The sequence below is a fragment of the Trematomus bernacchii genome, unplaced genomic scaffold, assembly GCF_902827165.1.
Source record: "Trematomus bernacchii unplaced genomic scaffold, fTreBer1.1, whole genome shotgun sequence".
In the NCBI taxonomy this organism is placed as follows: Eukaryota; Metazoa; Chordata; class Actinopteri; order Perciformes; family Nototheniidae; genus Trematomus; species Trematomus bernacchii.
Genome location: NW_022987593.1, coordinates 10,939,615 through 10,961,833, shown reverse-complemented (window position 1 = coordinate 10,961,833; position 22,219 = coordinate 10,939,615). Strand labels below are relative to the sequence as shown.

At 38.9% G+C, this 22,219-nt stretch overlaps 1 protein-coding gene across 1 annotated transcript; it reads left to right on the top strand.

Moving 5' to 3' along the window:
• The first annotated feature begins 9,215 nt into the window (after positions 1 to 9,215).
• Positions 9,216 to 14,524, top strand: LOC117482129 (microfibril-associated glycoprotein 4-like). The gene is made up of 5 exons (XM_034130121.1): positions 9,216 to 9,317; positions 9,527 to 9,724; positions 9,997 to 10,093; positions 12,959 to 13,126; positions 13,991 to 14,524. The coding sequence occupies exons 1-5, from the start codon at positions 9,303 to 9,305 to the stop codon at positions 14,272 to 14,274; spliced, it is 762 nt and encodes a 253-aa protein (XP_033986012.1). The 5' UTR covers positions 9,216 to 9,302; the 3' UTR covers positions 14,275 to 14,524.
• Positions 14,525 to 22,219: the final 7,695 nt, after the last annotated feature.

Here is a 22,219-nt window from a genome sequence, read left to right as displayed (position 1 = left end):
TATACAATTTATTCTGACTGTAAAGCACCAGGAGGAAAACAAAAGAAAGGCACTGTTGAGGATTTCTAACCCAGTTTAGGTCTGCCTGCTTTTGGGATAAAAATGTCTTCACTGTTTATTTACATACCAAGAGTTTAATGCAATCAAAAAGGGAATCTAATTACATTTTATATTTAAGTCGAGGCACACCAAATACACCATTCTTTATGTGACCATCGCCTGATTTTTATTATGAACGACAATAGAGGTGTGCAGGGATGACGTAATTACCCGGAAGTAAGCTGCGCATGGGTTCCCTCGACAAAAAAGCAATTGGATTTCTCAGGGCTGCCAACCCTCACGCATTGAGCGTGAGAGTCACGCAATTAACACATATCTCACGCACTCACGCCACACATGCCTTTCCTCATGCTAAGTTTTCGTCCAAAATAAATGTATATAAAATAAATATAAAAATAAAGTGAAGGAACAGCAAATCGAGCGGTCTACGGAATGAGACGGTCTGGCTTCCTGGCTTAAGATCGATATTCAAAAATACAGATTCAAAATTGTACAAGTTGAAGCGTTTGTTTTAACAGTTTGCAAGAGCGCAGATACTTGCTTTCAAGCAGAACAGGGGCAAACAAATTTAACGGGAGTGTTTACATTTTCGGCGTAATGACGTACAACGTCCTCGACAACTTCTGTAGTCCTATTCAGCCACTTGTTAACAACCATCGTTTTTCAGACACATAAACCATAAAGAAAATTCAGGCAGTAGGCGTATAGAGTCCAACTTAGTACGGGCCTATATCAACAGATCAGATGTCCACCTGCTGCTTTGAAAAACAATGAATTAGTTTGAGAATGAGTATTCTTTATTGAAAGCCAAAAGAACATTCTGGCAGCATGCCTAACTATTTCAGTTTGCTCCGATTTTATTTTAGCTTCTTTTAAATGTAGTGTGTGATCATGTGGTCAGCGACGACAGCTCCAGCTGCAGAGGAAACGTTGCTAATGCCAATTTGTTTGGCCACTCCAAAATGAATATTGAGTCAGAAATAGTAAACATTCCCAAATTGGGCTCAATAAAGAGTGTCTAATCTAAAGTGTGTTTACAATCAGATGAAAAAGTCGTACCTGCTCCACCGCCAACTAAAGCTGCAGTTACTACTGAAACACAAGATGAATATCTAAATCAACATCGGGCTTAATCAATACCTTTGCTAAAGTAACTATCATTATTATTTTTTGTAATTAAAAATAGAATGTACGAAGTAAAAACTAGATGAGATTTAAAGTGATACTCACACAGAATGACTTGATAAGAACTGATGAGCCTTTAAACATGCACATTAAACTGTGTATGCCATGGCTTAAATATTTGAGCATCAATCCAGAAGCAATTATATTGTTATGATCATTAAAAGTCTAACATATCCAATTTTCATCTTGTAATTTATTATTTGTATAAGTCAAAAGTGTGTTTTATAATGTGGACGATGATGCCTAAATAGTTTCATTTGCAGGATGTGAATTAGCTCTAATTAATCTTTGTTTTTACACTATAACTGAATCTGAAGGCATTAACATGATGCTTCTGTGCTCTGTGAATACTTTTATCTTATTATGCGGCCAATTCTAAACCCAAATAAAATGCATGAAAAATAAAGCAAATCTTTTTTTTATTTACCGTTTCATTCACACAATTTCAATTATTTTACTGGAGTTTATGTAAAAGACTAAGAGTGAACGTGGTGCTTTGAGCTGGACGACAGCATACTAACAATGAAAATGCTGTGTGCTGATGTTTGGCAGATATATTATTTGCCTTTTTTCACTTTGACTAATTAGCATTAAGTATAGCTCTGGCTGTTAGGACTGTCGTGTAGCAGATTTCATCTTCCATTCATAAAATAGTAATCAAGACATTTCACTGAAAAAACTAAACTGTCAACCTCATGTTGGCACTTGGCACAGGATCCCTGTCGGGCCCTTTGGCTGCACGATCTGGACCTACAAAGAAAACTAAAAAAATCAAACTAAGAAAAAAAGAACGTCACCCTTTAGTAGACAGACTTCAAGCAGGGAATGGCAACACGAAGAGACAATTAACTCACATATCTAACATTTCTGAGGTATTAAGTCATCACTTAATATGTTGCTTAACCAGTTTACTTCTGACTCCTCCTTCAAAAGAAACAGATCTACTGCACGCTAACTGCAATTATTTTGAACTCTAGTTGAAAAGCCTGCTGCCCAAAGCTGGATCAAATTATTGTGTACAATTAAAGGTGTTTCTCATAGTCATGAAAACACAGCTGATAATCTCCAGACTTTGATGTGCCCTCACAGTAAACTACTGAGCATCCTTTCAGTTGACCTTGTTTATCATCCGTTTACAGCTGCAGTTGCAATAAGTATCAGAGTTGTTGACAGCAAAGAAGACACACATTGCACATAATCTATTACATTTGAAGTCAAACTTTGAAGTTAAATTATGTTTCCCTTCCTTGTAAGTGAAAGCCTGCCAAGACACAGACTTCAAGCAGGGAATGGCAACACGAAGAGACAATGAACTCACATATCTAACATTTCTGAGGTATTAAGTTATCACTTAATATGTTGCTTAACCAGTTTACAGGTTTCCGGGTCCGTGATACAGCGAGACACAGCGAAACTCATCCTGTTTAGCCAGTGAAAGTGCTGTCAATTGTACTTTCCTCCTTCATTTGGCAAAGTACACATATTCATCCTGTTCCTTCATGATTTCTCAGATGAGGATTGCAGTTATCCATCCAATGGTTGCTCCGACGCCAGCCACACCTGTTGCATCTACTGTACAGCAAGGATCAAAGGTTTAATATCAACTATGCAGACACTGAGAACTGATATTACCATATTATCATTAGTTTAACCAAGAGATTAAAATACAAAACATAAAAGTGATGACATTTACCTGCTGACATCATGGCGGCAGCATCGAACCCTACAGCGGCCAGAACAACAGGAGCAGCGACGACAGCTCCAGCTGCAGAGGAAACGTTGTTAGTGCCAATTTGTTTGGCCACTCCAAAATGAATAGTGAGTCAGAAATAGTAAACATTCCCAAATTGGGCTCAATAAAGAGTGTCTAATCTAAAGTGTGTTTACAATCAGATGAAAAAGTCTTACCTGCTCCACCGCCAACTAAAGCTGCAGTTACTACTGAAACACAAGATGAATATCTAAATCAACATTAACATTGGGCTTAATCAATACCTTTGCTAAAGTAACTATTATCATTATTATTTTTTGTAATTAAAAATAGAATGTACGAAGTAAAAACTAGATGAAATTTAAAGTGATACTCACACAGCATGACTTGATAAGAACTGATGAGCACTTTACCCCTGCTTACACCTATATACCGTGAGCTGATTATCGAGCCTTCATTGTAACAGTCCACTGACTGTGTATGTGCGTGTGGGGATTGTTGCATTAGAAAATTCCACTGCAGCGCCCAGTACATTAATGGGAAACCCTACATGTTTGAGCACCCTCTATGAAACGTCAAGCTACCCCACAGCACCCCCAAAAGAAAATCTCTGGTGCCTCCCATGAAAATCATAAGCCCTCTCTATAGATTTGTTCTGGCGTCGGGTCTGCAGATATGTAATATTTAATGCAGCCGAACCGTGTATTACAATGCCGTAATGTGATGACTTCCAAAGAGAAAAGCAAGAACACTCGGAATAAGGTATTATCTTTTATTTTTTAAATGTTTTCCGATTTCATATCACATAAACACCATATCCCGACGTGCATTGCGGCTAAAACATCCAGGATTATGGGTAGTTCGATGTAGATCAAAACCTCTGAAAAAAGAAATGTGTCTCTCAGAATCGAAAGGGAAAAACCTATGGGAAAAACACAAAAGCATTGGACACAATTTAAACCAATTCATGTCGTATAATTAACAAGGATAAACTGATGTTTTTAGTGGATGAGTACTGCAGATATCACTGTTAAATCATTTGATCATTGGTTTTATTATGAAAACTTCGAGACCGGAAATACTGTTTTCACCCCGTGAGGGTTGACGCTAACGTTCTCCTGGCGAAACCTCAAATCATCTTCGTAATATCTATCAAACTATAGATCCTACACATCCACTGGACATGGATTCTAAAAGTACAATATACACTTCTCGCTAGAAATCTAATCAAAAAGCATTTTAATGGCCAAACTATCCTACAATTTAGGATTTTACAGAGAGGGTTATATGTGAATAAATAGGGGCGTTCACACCAAGTACTTTTCCCACAGTAGTTCATGAGAACTTTAGTTCATGAGAGCTCTTTTAGTTCTGATGAACTAAAGCAGAATCGCGTTCACACCAAAATGAGTTCCTGGGGGTGGATTAGGCAAATGAGCCGCTGACGTCACTTCTTCTTCTTCTGCTTTGGGTTTACTGGCAGGCCGCAAACAACTTCACGGCGAGTACAGTAGGTGGCGGTATGCACCTTAAAGTTGCAATTCGCCAAAAAACCGAGAGAAGAAGAAGAAGAAAAAAAACTTCCGCTTCCGCTGTATGCTTCTGTTTACCTTCCGACCTCAGACACGGTATGAAGTTGACGTTTTGGTGGTCGTGTTATACAGCTTCGTAACTGAGTTATTTAAGCCAATAACTCAGCCACAAATACAGATCGACCATTCAAATGCAATAGAAATGCTGAGTCGGAGGCGAAGGCGGTTAAGAAGCCTTAACAAAAGGATTGGACGACGAAAGCACACGCTATGGACATGTTTCGCCGTAGGACAGCTGAGGATGATGGCCGTTATCACGCCCAAAGAACAGCAATGGTACGTTCATTAAATCACATTAATACTATCTAATGTAGGATTTATGGAGTTATGTAGGGCTAATTTGTGTCTTTGTATGTGTTCCAGATATGCGAATACTACTGAACTCTGGGTGAACAATAGAACGTCGGCCTGGTGGGAGGTGGTGCCAACGTACACCAATGTGCAGTGGATCAAAGATTTCCGAATGTCCAAGGGCTCTTTTCAACTCCTCTGTATTCGCCTGGAAGCAACGTTGGGGAGAGGCATCTGAACAGCATGGAAATTGTAAATTGACAATAAAGCTGATCTTTTGTACAGTGCATTTGGTTCTCTCTTTTATTTACCAGTCAACAGACACAATTACAATAGTGCAGACACACAAAGATTAAGTGCAAAGATTAAATGTCAGTATCAAAACAGTACTCATACTGTATATTTGTATATTAATGAGTATATTATTATGTTAAATGTGTGTTAAAGACAATGGGATGAGGTTGAAAGCTCTTTAAAAACTTTTGTATACCATCTTTACTGTGATAAATACATGCATGTTAAGCATACACACCTGAAGAACTATGTTACACACACACAGGTTAGTCTGTGTACCGCTGCACTGCTGCTGGTTTAAACAAAGACAGTCATGATGCTAGTGCTGTGCATGTAGGTTCTCTTTTATTTATCAGCAGCAGATCAATAAGTGTCAGTAGTATCAAAACAATATAATAACAGTGGCAATATATATATATATATATATATATAATAACAATAGGTAGGCTCAGCAGCAGACACACCTTAGTGCAAAGTTAGGTGTCAGTATTAATAACAGTGGCATATATATATAATCACAATAATACAAAATGAACTGTCCCAGGTGTAGGCAATTTGGGGTGAAGTGTCTTGCCCAGGGACACAACGACATCCTGACTGCAGTGGGGTTTGAACCTGTGCTCCCCTGATCCGAACACCAACGCACCAGACCACTGCACAACACGCCTCCCAACAAGTCATTGTACAGTTTATCAATGACGACAAGTTTTTCTTAATTTTTGTATTGAAGGCCTGTTGGATTTAATGAGCTCGCTTAGCACTGCCAGAAGCCCAGCCTGAAAGGTATTGTGTTGCTCCACCTCGATTCCTGGGCCTTGTGTGAATGCAGCAGCCGTTCGTCATGCATCTCCTTGGCACGCAGGTCCTCATTCTCCTTGCTGACCATGGCACGGCGGTCCATCGCCATGATGGTGTCAAGGAAGCTGTCATCGCGTGCCCACTTTCCTAAGGTGAAATATGCAAGATACAAGATCAGTTTAATCGCAACAACGAGACAACATTGTCCAACATTGGACATGGTGCAGGCAGGGACAGTGTACAAAATGCAGGTGTAAAGTAGAAGATAAGATAGATAGATAGGATCAAATAATATCAAATAAAGAATAAATATCAAAGTGCCCTTATTTATTGTTTTGTGCTTATTGTATGCTTGAACTTTGTTTTATAGGGATTAGTGGACATCAGTTAGATGTGTAACCTTCTTTCAAGGCCAGAGTAGTTACAGTGTAAGTGGATTGACATCTAACATAACATGGCTGAGTACAATTATAACAATCAATAAAAAAAAGGAAAAATAAATAGAATTTCAATTACATTTCTACTTAAATGTGCAAAAATATTAGAACATCAGTCTTTGTGGCATGCAGGTAATCAACTGTTTAAGCTTTTACCATTAACATGTAGAATGAATGTTGCAAATTACTTGAAATTATAGCAACTACAATGTATTGTTAGAGGTAAGAATACAGAGGTAGCATTATGTCCAGCTAGCATGCTAATTGCTAACGTTATATTATCGTTTTATCCCGGAGGGGAAAACTAGTTTCTAATCCTGAGAGAAACACCTCGCCTGAAACACACGATTAGTGCCATGAGTTAGTGAAGCAAATTACAGAACATTGCACACTTATTCACAAGTCAAAACGTGTTCATAGCGGGCATGGCTGAGAATAGCTAGCTAGCTAGATGTACGAACTATTTTCTCCCACAACAGTCCCTGCTCTCTAGCAGGGACTGAAAAGCGGGTCGGACGAACTAATTTGAGCTACTTTAGTTCCTGGGGCTTTTTGGTGTGAACGCAAATATATCGTAGTTCTGATGAACTATTGTGGGAAAAGTACTCCAAAGTACTCCGGTGTGAACGCGCCTAATGACCCTCTGTAACGTTTGCAATCAACGGGAGCACTAGAGGTTGAAAACTTTAAAACGTGATTATAGGTCGTACTAAGCGCTTGAACAAACAACCTATTTGGTCGTAATAAGGGCTTGAACAATCGACCTAGTTGGTCGTATGAGTTGGAGGACTTGTTGTTTTTTACACATACTCTCTCCGGTACAGGTTAGCTCTGAGTGTTAGCAACGCTTGCTAATGTAAACAAAGACCATATTACGTCCAAAACACGTCACGCATTGTTTCTGATAGCAACGTTTCTGATAATGCTGTGGGTCCACATTTCCGATATTACGTCATATCGGACTCAAATCTGGATCAGCTCCGTTGTACCCCCGTTTTTAGAGATTTGGGTACGGAGGAAAATAAAGAGGGTTTTATTTTCTGACACTTTGTGAGTTCCCTGACACACATGTATAAAAGACGTAAAAAAGTGCATTTTGCATGATAGGAGACCTTTAAGGCAGCAATGGCTGCAGGAATCAAGCTTTTTCCAAAACGTTTGCATCTCAGTGCTCTGTACCTACGCCTGGGTGGCAGTGCAGCGAGGAACTGATTGAGTGGGTGTGTGATGTCCAGTTCTGTTGTGGTTGCTATGCGTGAGATGGCCCTGTTGTTAAGCACTGTGAGGTTGGGTGTAGGGAGTCCAATCACGCTGGCAGCAGTGTTGGAGATGCGTGTGAGTTTGGTCCGGTTGGTGACAGTGAGCATATTGATAATGCTTTGGTATAGTAGAGGGAGAAGAGGGGGGGAAACGTACAGTTTTTCGAGTATATGGACGACGGATAATCTTTGTTGGCTCCTTTTGAAGATGTTGGTGGTGTGTTGGTTGAAATTAAGTTTATTTTAAATTTAAAATATATAATCAGTTATTACAATAACTGGAAAATACATGATCTCTATAGGTCACATCCTGAGTACAACTTCCCAATATTTTATTTATTTGTATTGAATTTTATGCTGTTTTTAAAATGTTTTATTCAAATTCTTCCAAATAAAGAATACTGAATGCTGTTTTGTCACATTCTGGGCCCTTGTTCAATCTATTCATTTTATTACCTGGTGTGTTTCCCGGCTTTGCGATAACCTGCCCTGATCAGATTCACCTGTCCTGATCAGATTCACCTGTCCCTGTTCAATCTTTCTCTGTTGTTCCTTCAGTCTGTGTGGCCTTGTCTGTTCACAGTAGTTTCTCAGATAGTTCCCATTGTTATTTCATTGTTTATTTAAACTGTATTAATATTAAACTTGTAGCTTTTGGTCCTTGGGTCCACAGATAGAGATTCCTTGTTTGTGTAATTAGTTTTAGTCCATAAACTGACTTGCAACAGTGTTCACCCACTTGAAACTTATCTGATTTGTTTGGATTACAAAGGATCAAAACGTTAGGATTTTGTTCTGATATTTCATTTTAGAAGACTGACCTTCAATGTGAAATTAGTTTTGTATATAGAAAACCCCAGTGCTTTGGAAGCTATAAGTTGACACAAATGAAAACTATTCCTCAAACAAAGACGCTGTAGGCTCTACAATTGGCCCCACCTGTGAAACATTAGAATAGCTCTCATTTTCTGGGTAAAACCCTCCAATAGTTTGAGTATCATAGCTCAGACTGAGAATCTAAAGAGGTGGAAGCTGCATTATTCTACACAACCAATACTGAGACCAGAAGCCAACAATCACAATCAAGGAGCTACAGAGTTCAGTGGCTAAACGTGGAGTGAAGGTGCACCAGCAAACCATGTCGAGAGCTCTGCATAATACTTGCTGTTATCACTATCATGCTGTTGGCATGCTTTTCGTCTGCAGGGACTGAGTATCTCAGAAGAATGGATACAGCACAATACAGGGAGAACCTTCTTCTTCACCTTTTAGCAGAACAATGATCCTAAGCACAAGGCCGAGTCAACACAGTAGTGGTTAAACAACAAAAAGGTTGATGTCCTAAAGTGGCTCAGAGACCAGATATCATCCCATCGAGAATCTGTGGCACTGTTAGAAGGTGGGCAAATCTTTTTTTTTTGTCGAAAATGGCTCCTGCTCCAGTGTCACAAGTCTTTCTCCATTCCAGTACCTTATGTCACATCCAGTTGATCAGGTTCTTCAACCTATTCCAGTAATGAATGCTGGTTACATTTTTTTTCATAAACCTTAAAATAACACAGCTTGTCACGCACTTCCAAAAACACGTGATGCACAGTTTGTTTAAATGCCTAGGGTCCAAACAAGAATCACCTCAAACAACAGAGTGAACTCAGCGTAGACCTTCCTCTCCACTATGAAGATGATGCAGGTAAGAAAACACACAAATATATATATTTAAATGTCTCTGTTCTCTGCTGATAATCAATACAAGCATCAATACTTGGAGCTGTCTCAAACTGATCTACTCTGAGCAAATTAATAATCATTAAAAACTAATGTATAACCATTAAAAACTGTGCAGGAAATCACTTCAAAAGGTGCTGTAGGTATTTAAAATCTCTTCTCTTTTGCATCCAGGTGACATTATTCGTGGCTCTTCTTGGGTTTTTAGCCTCAGCTGCCACTGGCTCGAAGGATTTTCTGCCTTTCGACTGCAATGACATCTATTGCAATGACAACACCAGCTCCAGTGGGGTGTACACCATCTTCCCCGGGGGTCCCGACACTCCCCTGCAAGTCTTCTGTGACATGAACACTGACGGGGGCAGATGGACGGTCAGTATATCAGATTTTATCAGACTGTGTGCTTTTCTTAGACCTTGTAAACCTGCTTTGAGAACTCATGACTTGTCTTAACTGCTTCAGCTTTTTCTGTTGCCTCCAGGAATACAACAAATAATTTGTCTTGATTTTTCTTTTCCATTTCCACCAACAGTCCTGTTTACTGGTCAAGATACTTTGTAAAGTTCTCCAGATGTAGTTATTGTAGTAGAACATGTTGGTATCCTATTATCCTGTATCAATCTTCTTCCTACTCTTCCTCTCAGGTATTTCTCAAGAGGATGGATGGGACTATAAACTTCTACAGGCCCTGGAGTAACTATAAATTCGGATTTGGGAACATGGCAGGAGAATATTGGCTCGGTGAGTGTTCAACTAATAAATTCAACACATTTTTCATCTTAATATGCTGGCAGATGAAGGAACATTTAAATGATTGGTGCCTACTGGTGAATGCTGGTGTGACTGCCCAGTGACGGCTCTAGACCAATTTTTCTGGGGGGGGGACCAGCCTGGGGCCAGTTATTTTTGTATTTATATTATACAATAAAAACGGGTGAAAAAAGACAAAAACACTATATAGTAATTGCGTAAAATAAACATAAAATACAGTAATTGCTTTGTGCTTCTGTACAGTTATTTATTTCAGTAACTGTAAGTTACAGTTCTTTGTTTCAGTTGTTATTTTGTTGTCCTTTACAGCAGTGCTTCTCAAACTTTTTTCAGTAATGTATACCCCTGACCGACCCCGAACATAATTGATAGAAAGAAGCCAAAATAAATAATTACAATATAGTCATGTTCCATCAGTGTGTGATTTATTAACTCCTTCATGAACGAATTACAACAAACTAACGATATTTTCATCTTTATGCATGAGAATTTTTTTTAAAACAGATTTTTACGTAATAATAAACCCATGAACAAAATGATATATTATGCAAAAACTATCTATGTTTATTACATGGCTTAGTTGAATACTCGATTCTGATTGGTCAATTCAGAACACGTGACACGTTGTTAATCCAGTAGTACAGACCGCTGTCAAGGATTTATTGACCGTTGTTAAGGAAGCTCACGTCACATCTGCAGAAAGAAGTCCGGTCGATTTAACTGTATACAGTTTGGCCGAAAAGCAAACTGGGACAAGAAAACAGCGGAGAAGTAACGGGGCAGAAACCCTCCTTTTTACGCAACGGTCCTGACATAGACATCAAACGGCAAAACATATTCAGTTGCAACGTTACTTTGGCATTAGGGCAGGGATATCTAGATACTTTCCAAGGTTTGACATAATGAATTGTGCTACTTTTAAAGCAAGCAACGATGTTTTCAAATCTGTAATCAAAAAGGTCCGCAAAAACGCTATCGAAGCAGTTCCTGCCGTTGCTACGTAGTTCAAACAGTGACAACGGACTATTTTTCTTAGCGGATGCATGTCATTTTAAATAATAATAATAGCCTACTTTTCTTTAAATCAATAAAAACATTTTCTAAATCTATAAAAGCATGTCAATTAATATTGGGAGTCATATTGTTACTTTGTTGAGAATGTGGCCTTGTAATAAGCGGGATAATGTGCAGCGACTTGGTCATTATGGGGAAAAGAACACCCGAGTGGATCTTGATGAGCCTGAAGGGTGTTCTTTTTTGTGTATTGTATTATCCCTTACATAATACAATACACAAATATTATAATAAAATCCACAGTGGTGCCTGATGTGCAACTATACCATCCGAAACCCCATGCATATACAAGAAAACAGCATTAAATTAGCAGTCTCTAATGTAGTGACCACAATGCATGAAAGGGTAAAAAAAAAAAAAAACTTTGTAAAAAATGTGCAATTATAAACAAACTATGTAATAACACTGCACTGACACTCTTTAGGAGTAACAGGTCCTCAGCGATCGTGTACGGCTTTTTGGCTTTAGCGATGAGCAGTGACACCGCATACGATGCCTCCAGTGCTTTGGCTGATGTTGTGGAGGCTTTTCGCATCATCTCTTGCGAGGATCTGTACTCAGCAAGTTTTCTCTTGAAAAACTCCGGTGGCTTACCAACATGACACAGGTGTTTGGTGCTGAGATGTCTCTGGAGGTGCGCTGGTTTCATCGAGCTGTTGGCTAGTTTCTCCCCACATAAAAAACACAATGCCTGGGGCGGGTTGCCGTTTGTTAACATCCGGGTCTCGGCATCCCAGGTGAAGTGTTCTCTTCTTTCACATTACAGCAACAATATCCTGCGGTTTCTGTGATTTTTAGTCTCTCAATGTCTAGGCTTGAATCTTACTTGAAGTAAAAAGGGAACAGCCTCTGGTCGGAGATGACAAGTGTTGATTTTTATCCTGCATGGCCAGTGGCGGTGTACCGCTCTAAGGGGTCCGACTACAATGCTGAGTTACAGTAGTTCCGTTGACGCCAGCCTTATAGCCAATAAATGGTAATATTATAAACTTTTATTTTGGAAGGGGTAACAGGGGGGTCCCAGGTCAGCGTTACTGACTGGCCCCTGTGACTGCCTCAACTTGCAGGCTTTGCTCCATATATGATACTGTATGTTTAGCTTAAGGAAGAAGAAAACGAGGGGTTACGTATTGTAAACCTGGTTATATAAGCACAGGCGGAGCCCTCTACTCACTGGACTCTATGGGTACTACTCTCTATCATGCTGTGCGTGCTTTCACCTACTGAGTTACGTAAACGTAGCCGGCCAATCGGGGCGAGCCTACCTGAATGCGTGCGCAGGCCCACAGTATATAAGGCGGCTACGCCCTCCGACCGTCATCCTACACCCTCTTCAGCGAGCGGCATAGGACAGACAGGGCCCCCAGGTAGAGGGCTCCGCCTGTGCATATATAACCAGGGTTACAATACGTAACCCCTCGTTATATCTCACACAGGCTCCGCCCTCTACTGGACTCTATGGGTACAGTGGGCGGAGCCCCGATGTATAAACGCCCTGTCGTCCAACAACATTGACCCATCACACTGTCCCTGACCGGCTTTTGGCTAACATCCACCGCATCCCCACTTCCTCCCATTCGGTTGTAACCGTGGAGAAGTTGGGGCCGCAGCTTGGATAAGGCACACTCACACACGCTTACCTTGTGTAGAGTGTGCATGAAAAAACAGTGCGGAGACTCTATATGGAGCCTACCGCGCATCATGTTCCCCAGGTCCCTAAGGAGCATGGGAAAACATAAGATTTTTTTTTCCTTTTCTAAGGCCTGGAAAACATCTTCCTGCTGACTCTGAGGAAGGAGAACGAGCTGCGGATCGACATGGAGGACTTTGAGCGTGGGAAGAGGTACGCCAAGTACTCCTCCTTCTCCATCGATTCTGAGGTTGACGGTTATCAGCTTCACCTGGGCAAATTCACTGGCGGAAAAGCAGGTAAGGATTACTGTGTGGATATTACTTTCGGAAATGTAGGTTTAAAGAGGCCCTAATGTTTTTTTTGGGGGGGGGTTCCCCTTCCCTGTAGTGTTATATAGTTTTTTGTGCATGTAAATGGTCTGGGCTATATTCCCAAAGCTCCTTCCAGAGGGAGTTTCTCTCCCACACTCCCCCCATGTCTTAAACGCCTCCATTGGACTCCTTTGTTTACTTCCGTAACATAGTGACATCACTACGTAACACTCTTGCTTGTATTGTCTAGCTTTCCAACGCATCTTACGCGATAGGCTAAGGAGCGGGGTATCTCTAAGCGGTTGACAAATCACAATCTGTGCTGGCCAGCTAACCAATCAGAGCAGACTGGGCTCTGGTTTCAGACAGAGGGTGAAAAGAGGTGCTGCAGCACAGGCAGTTTGAGGAAAATAAAGAGCTTTTTGAATATTAAAGCATGTCACAGTCACATAAGAGACACAAAATACAAATATGAACCTGAAAACTAGCATAATATGTCCTCTCTATAGTGTTTGTTAAAAATGTAATGAAAAATAGCGTGAGGAAAGGTTGGTCTGGTGACACTTGGTGGGTATTTCTTGGGACTTAAGTGTTGCAATTTGGACGTGTGAGAAATGTAATATTAGAAAACTTTTATTAAATTACATAAAATAGAAATACCTTAATATTCTACTTAAATACAAATGTGCCCGGTTATATTCTATCACTATTTAAGAGGCATACATGTGCTGTACCTATTGTTCTTTAAGTCATTTATAAAAACATAAAATAAAATATATTACCCACTGACACACATTGGCATTAAAATAAGTGTTTCTGGGTTTCAAGTTTGTTTGTTTTTATTTCTAGGGGACAGTTTGACAAACCACAACAACATGAAGTTCACCACGTTTGACAGAGACCAGGACATTTACACTGTAAACTGCGCTCAGAATTCTATCGGTGGATTCTGGTACTCCAAATGCATAACCCTAATCCATGCCAACCCCACCGGCTTATACGCACCTCGCGGGACCACCACTGTATATCGATATGTTGGGGTTATCTGGAAGACATGGAAGGGCACGAAGTACTCCCTGAAAACCTTCGACATGAAGATCAGATCCGTCTCTGGATGTGCATGCTCACATTAACCTGATTATCCGCAGAGTCACTAGTTATGGTGAAACTTTACCATTAGGTGACGAGGTTTTTTTTTTTATTCCTATTCACTACAATCAATTTTTGGGGAAAAATGTATGTGAAATGTTTATTTTACACATTTATTCTTGCACACATATACAATCTGAATTAATCTGTTCTTGCCTGATTCTTTCTTAATTTGTTTAACATTTTTACTGGATTCAGTCTTTGGGATCTTTTAATAAAACGTATGTGATCAAACTTTCTTTTTATACTGTGTTATTTTAGTTATTATTATTATAATTTCCATTAATGTAATATTATTTTGTTGGATGGAGGAAGTATTCAGATCCTTTACCACACGAGAAATTACAACAGAAAGTCTTGCATACATTTCTTAAACATAAGTTTAGGTAATGTGTTATCAGGAAAATGTTTTTCAAGTATTACAAGGTTGTTACTTATAATTCATACCACATTATGGAGGTAATTGCACCTACTTTCTTTTTTATACATCTGCTAAATATTATTTGTTTCATCAATTAATATTTTGATTTATTAAACTTTTAAAAAAAGTTGAGAAATGCTGTCAAAAGGACCCAGAGTCAAATCTTCCTACCGCTTTGTCAACATTATTATATTGTACATTTTACATTCGAAAGCTTGAACCATGATTCTTTTCCATCTTTACATTTAAAACATTTGGCATTTACTGTCAATCAACTTATTCATTCATGAGTTGATTAAGATATACTTGTATTTACTGTTAGATATTTGAATGTACAACAAATCAGACACTTGGAGTCATTAAAAGGATTCTGTCTTATTTCTGGCTAATTTAGACCGCTTTAATTATTTCAAACACCATTTAAAAGATTTTAAAAGGTGTTTTATTCAGTCAGTTGGAAACAGAAATAAGAAATACATTCTTTATCTTCTTCTGCATAATGGCTGCCCACTGCTCCTAACACTATGAGGGGTCAAATGCAGAATGTACATTTCCCCTCTGTGGGACAATTAAAGGTAGGGTAGGTAAGTTTGAGAAACCAGCTCGAGATCGCTAGAATTTGAAAATACACAACCGGAGAAAATCTGCCACTTCCTTACAGAGCCCCTCCTCCAACACACGAACGCGCACATGACCAATGAGGGCACGAGATAAGTTTGTGCACAGATGGAAGGCTGACAGGCAGGTAGGCCATCCAGTTATTTTAGCCGGGCCGGCTAAAATGATTGGTCGTGCTTTTTACAGTACTACGGCTTCCACAGATGACATTTTTGTATGGATTTTTTGTCAAAGCTCTTACTGTAAGATATTCATTGCTATCGGGATGTTAAGAGCATTCCATGGAATATAACAAAAAGTGTATCTCAAGCCAGTTTCTCAAACTTACCTACCCCACCTTTAAGGGTATATTCTTCTTCTCTTCTTCTTTCTAAATCTGGCATAACTGTTACCAGCGTAACCCTGGTTCTCAGAGTAACATGTGTCAGATGTCTCACTATGGCATGTATGGTGTATACATATATTGTTGGGAAAATACTGAATGTACTCTTCCAATATCAGAGTAGCACTTGATAACAAAGGCCCAACGTAGCTGTGTACAGAACAGGATGTATGATTACCTAGAAGAGCGTCACGACACACTGTTTTAGGCATATGATAGCTATGTGATTAACATGATGATTCAGCCTCTATGGAGATAGACATATGACTGTCATGTTTATTGCTTACGTGGGCCTTAGCTAATCTGAACTAAGCATTGAATACTGCTTTGAACTCCTGTATATTGTGACTGTGTAACTCCCTCTCTTGTATATAGGCATGTGAAGGACACTGTTCAGGAACTAGTTGTACCAAATGCTCTGTTTGTGATGACTACTTCCATTCTTGAGAGAATAATAAATACATGGATCCTGATATTGAAGCTCAAGCCGGTGACGAGTGATATTTTCTTAACACATATGCATAAGAATAGATAGATATAACAGTATGAATATGAATGTAACATGGGTATGGTACGGTGTGTAGTGACAGCCAGTGTTAGTGTTGATGGTCATGACTTTTCAAAGATTCAAAGCTTTATTGTCATGTGCACATTAGCTACAGTGTAATTATGGTTATGAAAAACTTAAGTCCCAGGCTCCTTCAACAATGCAACATAATATATATAGGACATAAAACAAATAAAACCAATACAAATACAGAAATAAATAACAGAATAGAAATAAAGAATTTTGCAAAATGTACAAGTAAATACAAATAAAATACAGATAGTGCGAGAAGAGTCTATATACACGTAAATGGAATATGATATATACATAAATAAATAGCCAGATGCAAACAGATAAACGGTTATGGAGGCACTTAATGAGCTCTTAGAGTCTTATGGCCTGAGGACTGGGATAATGTAAGGAAAGGGGTAATGTCTGTTGGAGTAATTCAAAAGCATACATTTCACTTCCGAAACAATCTAGTCAGGGACAACTGGCTGACAACTCAATTGAAAAATATTCACTTTTGCAATGTTTGATGGTGTTTGTTACTTTGTTAACACATCTGCACATGTTGGTGTTACAGTGAACAAAACAATTACAGCTTTTTAAGTGGCACCAAAAATGTGGATATTATAGAGATCCTCTTAAATGTCTCTATTGAGGCAAGCCCCCTGCAGTTTAAACCCTTGAAGGACCATGGTGAAAACCTGAGTTACATCTCTCACATTATAGGAACATAACCAGTGCAACTCCTCACATTTTAAATAAAATGTGTTTGAAATGTTATGTATATCTTTCTTTATTACCTTTTTCTTTGTTATTAAAAGTTGTATCACCTTCTACATACTTATTTTACTTCTACATCGTTTTTTAGCTTTCTTTCTTTCTCTGTTTTCTTAATTTTTATGCCAAAGAATTCAAAGTCAAATGTAAAGACATTTAAAGTATTACAATTTGCATTAAGACAAAAAATGCCTTTGTCTATTTGTGTGTAGCTGTACAGAAAAAAGTGTAGGTCTGTAAATGTACTACCAAATTCTCAAAAATAATGAAGCAACACTTCCAGTGGGTTTGCATAAGAAAAGTGTGTCCCATGTTTCCACAGACAGCAACAGTCAGCTTGTTGGCTGCTGCTGCTCTGGCTGAGGGCTCCTTTCTTACCGCCCGGACGAGAGAGGGTAATGATACACGCTGCGGCCAGGCAGGAAACATGTGACTTATCAGTAACTTTAGACATCGTAAAACAATTTTTTTAAACGAGATTTTATTGTAGATTATACATTTTACTGATACCAACTATATAATATTTACCTTGTTCATTAAAAAAATATATATATATATTTTTTAAATATATTTTTTTATTTATTTTTTATTTGTAATGAAAATCAAACATGTGGGAAGAGGGGGGGCGGCGCCCCTAGCGCCCCTATGGGCCGGCAGCCACTGCTGCTGACTGATATTGGGTTTTAGAGGGTTTGTTAAGCTGGAAGAAGAAACACAAAGAATACAGTGTTTCTTGGTGCTATTAAGACTTGGAATATCCAAATTACCGTGTGACCGTATTTTCCGGACTACAAGTCGCACCTGAGTATAAGGCTAGAAAATGACATTCCCAGAACAAATGACTATATCTTCACTTCTAAAAGGGGTAAGTTAATAATCTTTTTTCTCAAAGCAATGATCAACCTCTGAGTTGGATGTAGAAAAGTCAGAATCAATATAGAATTTTTTTATTTTAAAGTAAATTCAGATTGAACATAGTAAAAAGAGAGAAACTCTCTCTGGAGGGAACACAGGGATTTAGCCTTTGCAGACCATTTACATGCACACAAACTTTACAGCATACTACAGGAAAGGGAAAACCTCCAAAAAGCATAATATGGCCTCTTTAAAACCGCAGAAATAGTTGACCAATCACTAGTGCAAAATTGGGGAAACTACAAATGTAATTTAAATCTCCATGCAGCAGAGCCTCTCCTGTGTGGAAACCCTGTAATGACACCATTCAAACACACATATCTGTAGCAACACTGCATTCATCATTGTTGTATTTCTATGAGGCGAGCATTCATGATCTAAGGATGTCAACATTTCAGACGCAGCTAGAGGAAAAGTTGTGTAATGTACATTTACTCAAGAACTGTACTTTTTCTGAGGCACTTTAGATGTACCAACTATATACCAGAAATCCACAATATTATTTCCAAATATGAGTTATTAATATTGCAGATTGAGATAAATAATGCAAATTATAGATAAACTAGTGTTATGTATTATTAAGTAGCCTATAAATGTTAAATATTAAAAGTAGTTAAAATTAGCTCCACCTTTATTATCTGCAACATAAAAGGGATGACCTCTTTAATTCATCAATGATTATATGAGAATGTTCTAACTCAAAAACAAAACAACTCTTTGGCACAGACGAAGGATGCCACACAGACTAAACTAACAAAGGAGGTTAAATATGTTCGGGTGAGTCTGATCAGGGTGGAGCAGGTAATAAAAGAGTTGGGAAACATCAAATTGGACACGGGCCCAGAATGTGCCAAAGAATGAACAAAGAAAAAATATTCATTATTCATTCCTTGAAGAAGTTGATGAAACTTTATTAACCTTTTAAGCCCTGAGCCTGTTTTTCAGGTCTCAGGCTCGAAAATGACATTCCCAGAACAAATGGCCATATCTTCCCTTCTAAAAGGGTTAAATTAATAATCTTTTTTCTCAAAGTAATGATAAACCTGTGAGTTGGATGTAGAAAAGTCAGAATCAATATAGATGTTTTTTATTTTAAAGAAAATTCAGATTTTACATAGTAAAAAACTGTAAATGATAGTGTCCGTCCAAAGATTCTTTTATACTTATAGTGAAAACTACCCTTGGATGATGGTAAGGTAGACTAAAAGCTTTAGGAATCCAAAGTACAACATATAATAAGTACCCTGTATCAAGATTTATGCAAAACAAGTGACATTTGACCTTTTTAGAGAGATTTAGCAAAAATAAATCACTTCTGGGGTCATTTGGGTGGATTTTCCATATCTCTGGCTTCCCTTGCTCGATTTTGATGGTTGACACCTCTTTCTGACAGTTAGAGCCAATAGAATCTAAGGGGGAGTCCCCCACACACACTCATTGCGAAGAGAAGAGGTGGGGGCTTCACGCATGTAATTTAGCATCAGAGTGAACCTATCTCTAGCTTTGACATCTGGAAACGGAAAAGCAGTTTTAATGCTTATGGATTATCAGAAATCATTTCAAAGGGACACAGACACATTGGATTAACCTATGTATTAACTTCAGCAGCGTTTTTATCGTTTTAATGCCATTGAAGACCACTTTGGAGAGACTACAGAGCCAAGGTAAAAATGTTAGCATTTTTAGCTACCTAGCGTCACCTGTTTTGATGTCCGTTTTTGCTTATAACGTCGCCATTTTGTATAATTGAGTGATAATGAGGGTACCCTTCGATTCTGTGTCACCTCACGATGTGAAACGATGTCATGGATGTAGAAAAGAGATAAATAATAAGGTTTTGTGAGTGATTTTCGGTGCAGTAAGGTGTTAGCCTTTTTCGCTCGTTGCTAATTCAGAGGCTCAGTGTTAGCATTGTGGGTTTTCTTTTGAAATAAAAATAAAAATGATCAGTTAGATGAGTTTCTTCCCGTTACATGGATATAAAACATTAATAGTTTTATTAAATGAACATGCCCTCAGACACTGTTTCCTGCAAGATGTTGCGGCAGTGCCCCAGTACCGGGGTCTCTCGGGCTTAACAGGTTAAATTCTTACAACATAGTTTAAAAAGGTAATACAAAAAACATAATCAGTTAATAATACAAATGTTTTGAAATAATACGGAGTTGCAGTAGTGGAATTTACAATCATGACCTCAATATTTAATTTTTTTTTATCTACATCTAACATTTATGAAACTATTAATGTGTAGCACCAGATTAACGGGAAGAATCTCAGCTAACTGAAGATATGAACCATTTTTAGCTAAAAGAAACACAAGAGTAATACCAAGCCTTTGAATTAGTATTGAGCGAAAAAATGCTAACTAATGCTAACGGACTTTTGCACAGCACTCACTCTCAAAATGCCCTTATTACTTATCGTAACTGCACAAACAAGATATCCGATTAAAGCTGAGACTCCAAAGATTCCATACATGTAGTGTTATCACTGTACGACCCCGAATTTGCGGAGCTTTCAGCCAGAAAAGAGAAAGTAAACAACATCCGGTTTCAAAAATATTACAATAATTACATTTTACCTTTTTTGATTTGTGATCAAAAGTTGTGTTCAACGGAATAAAAACGCCGCTCAAGGTTAATCCAATGTCTCTGTGTCACGTAGAATTTTTTTACTGATAATCCATCATCATATTTATGGCAATAAACTGGGTATAAAGTTTTGCAGTCAAGGCTTGTACTTTCAGATATGCTTCGTTTGCTTCTCTATTACGTCCGCAATGGTAATGTTTACGTGGATTTGGGAACTGCCCATCGGATTTTATTGGATCTAATGGTTAAGAAAAAGGTGTAAATCACTCAAATCGACCAATGGGTTCCATAGATATGGTCCTGCGTAAAGTATAAAGTATGACAGCCAGCGGCAGACCCATTACGCACCACACTCTACGCCGTGTTTAGTACGTAAACAACAGGAATTGCAGCAGGACCCAGAGCGCACAGAGCGGACAGCAGATAACGGAGCAGATTACAAGATTTGCGTTTAGGACTTTTTTCTATACTTTGATTTTTGTCAAATAATGGCTTGCAGGAAAGAGATGCTTACTACTTTACAGGCAATGGAAATTGTGACTAATGTTGACAGCGATGCAGATATGTTACCTGTTGATTCTGAGTCAGACGACGAGGATCTCCTGCAGCCAGAACGGAACCCGGAGCGTTGTGACTCTGTGGTGTTCCACAAGGAAGCATATTAGGTCCGTTACTGTTCCTAATTTATGCAAATGACATGTCATCAGCATGTGACTGCAACTTGTTCCTGTTTGCGGACGACTCAGCCCTGCTGGTCTCTGACAGGAGCAGATTGCAGGTTGAAAAAACCCTCAGCTCCGAGCTCGGCAGAATCTGCACCTGGCTCGCCGATAATAAATTATCATTACACCTGGGTAAAACAGAGTCCATTCTCTTCGGTTCGAAACATAATCTCAGCAAATCCGACGACTTCTCAGTTGCAGTGGGTGACATTATTGTCACTAGTAAGAAGGAAATTACATACCTAGGATCTATTCTTGAGGCAAACCTCTCCTGTGACAAAATGGCATCCAATGTAATAAAAAAAGTCAATCAAAGAACTAGATTCCTATACCGGATCTCCTCTCTGGTAAACAAAAGCACCCTGAAAACTCTGGCAGGAGCACTCATTCAAGGGTACTATGACTATGCTTGCACGTCATGGTACCATAGCACCTCCAAGGCGCTAAAACTTCAAACATCGCAAAATAAACTGGTCAGACTACTGCTTAACCTTTCATCTAGAACCCACCTCACCTCTGCCCACTTTGACAACCTAGGATGGCTTAGAGTAGACGACAGAGTACAGCTACTTGCAATGGGCCTGGTCTACAAGATCCACTACACCTCTATGGTACCCATGTACATGTCAAAATTCTTCCCAAAGGTCAAGGAATACCATGATCATAACACCAGAGGGAGCTCCACAAATCATGTAAAACCCAGATTTGGCACAAAAAAGGGGGAATACACGTTTCGCAATTATGCCACATCAAGGTGGAACGCTCTTCCCACAACTGTAAAGGAAAGTAAAACTATACTTACCTTCAAAACCTCTCTTAAAGAGCACCTTCGGGGGAGAGCATTGCAAAACTGGCCCCGGTAATGGTACAAATCTCAACCTGTCGTACAATGGACAGCTTCCCCCCCCCCATCTATGTATATACTCGCATTTTATACTCTGTTACTA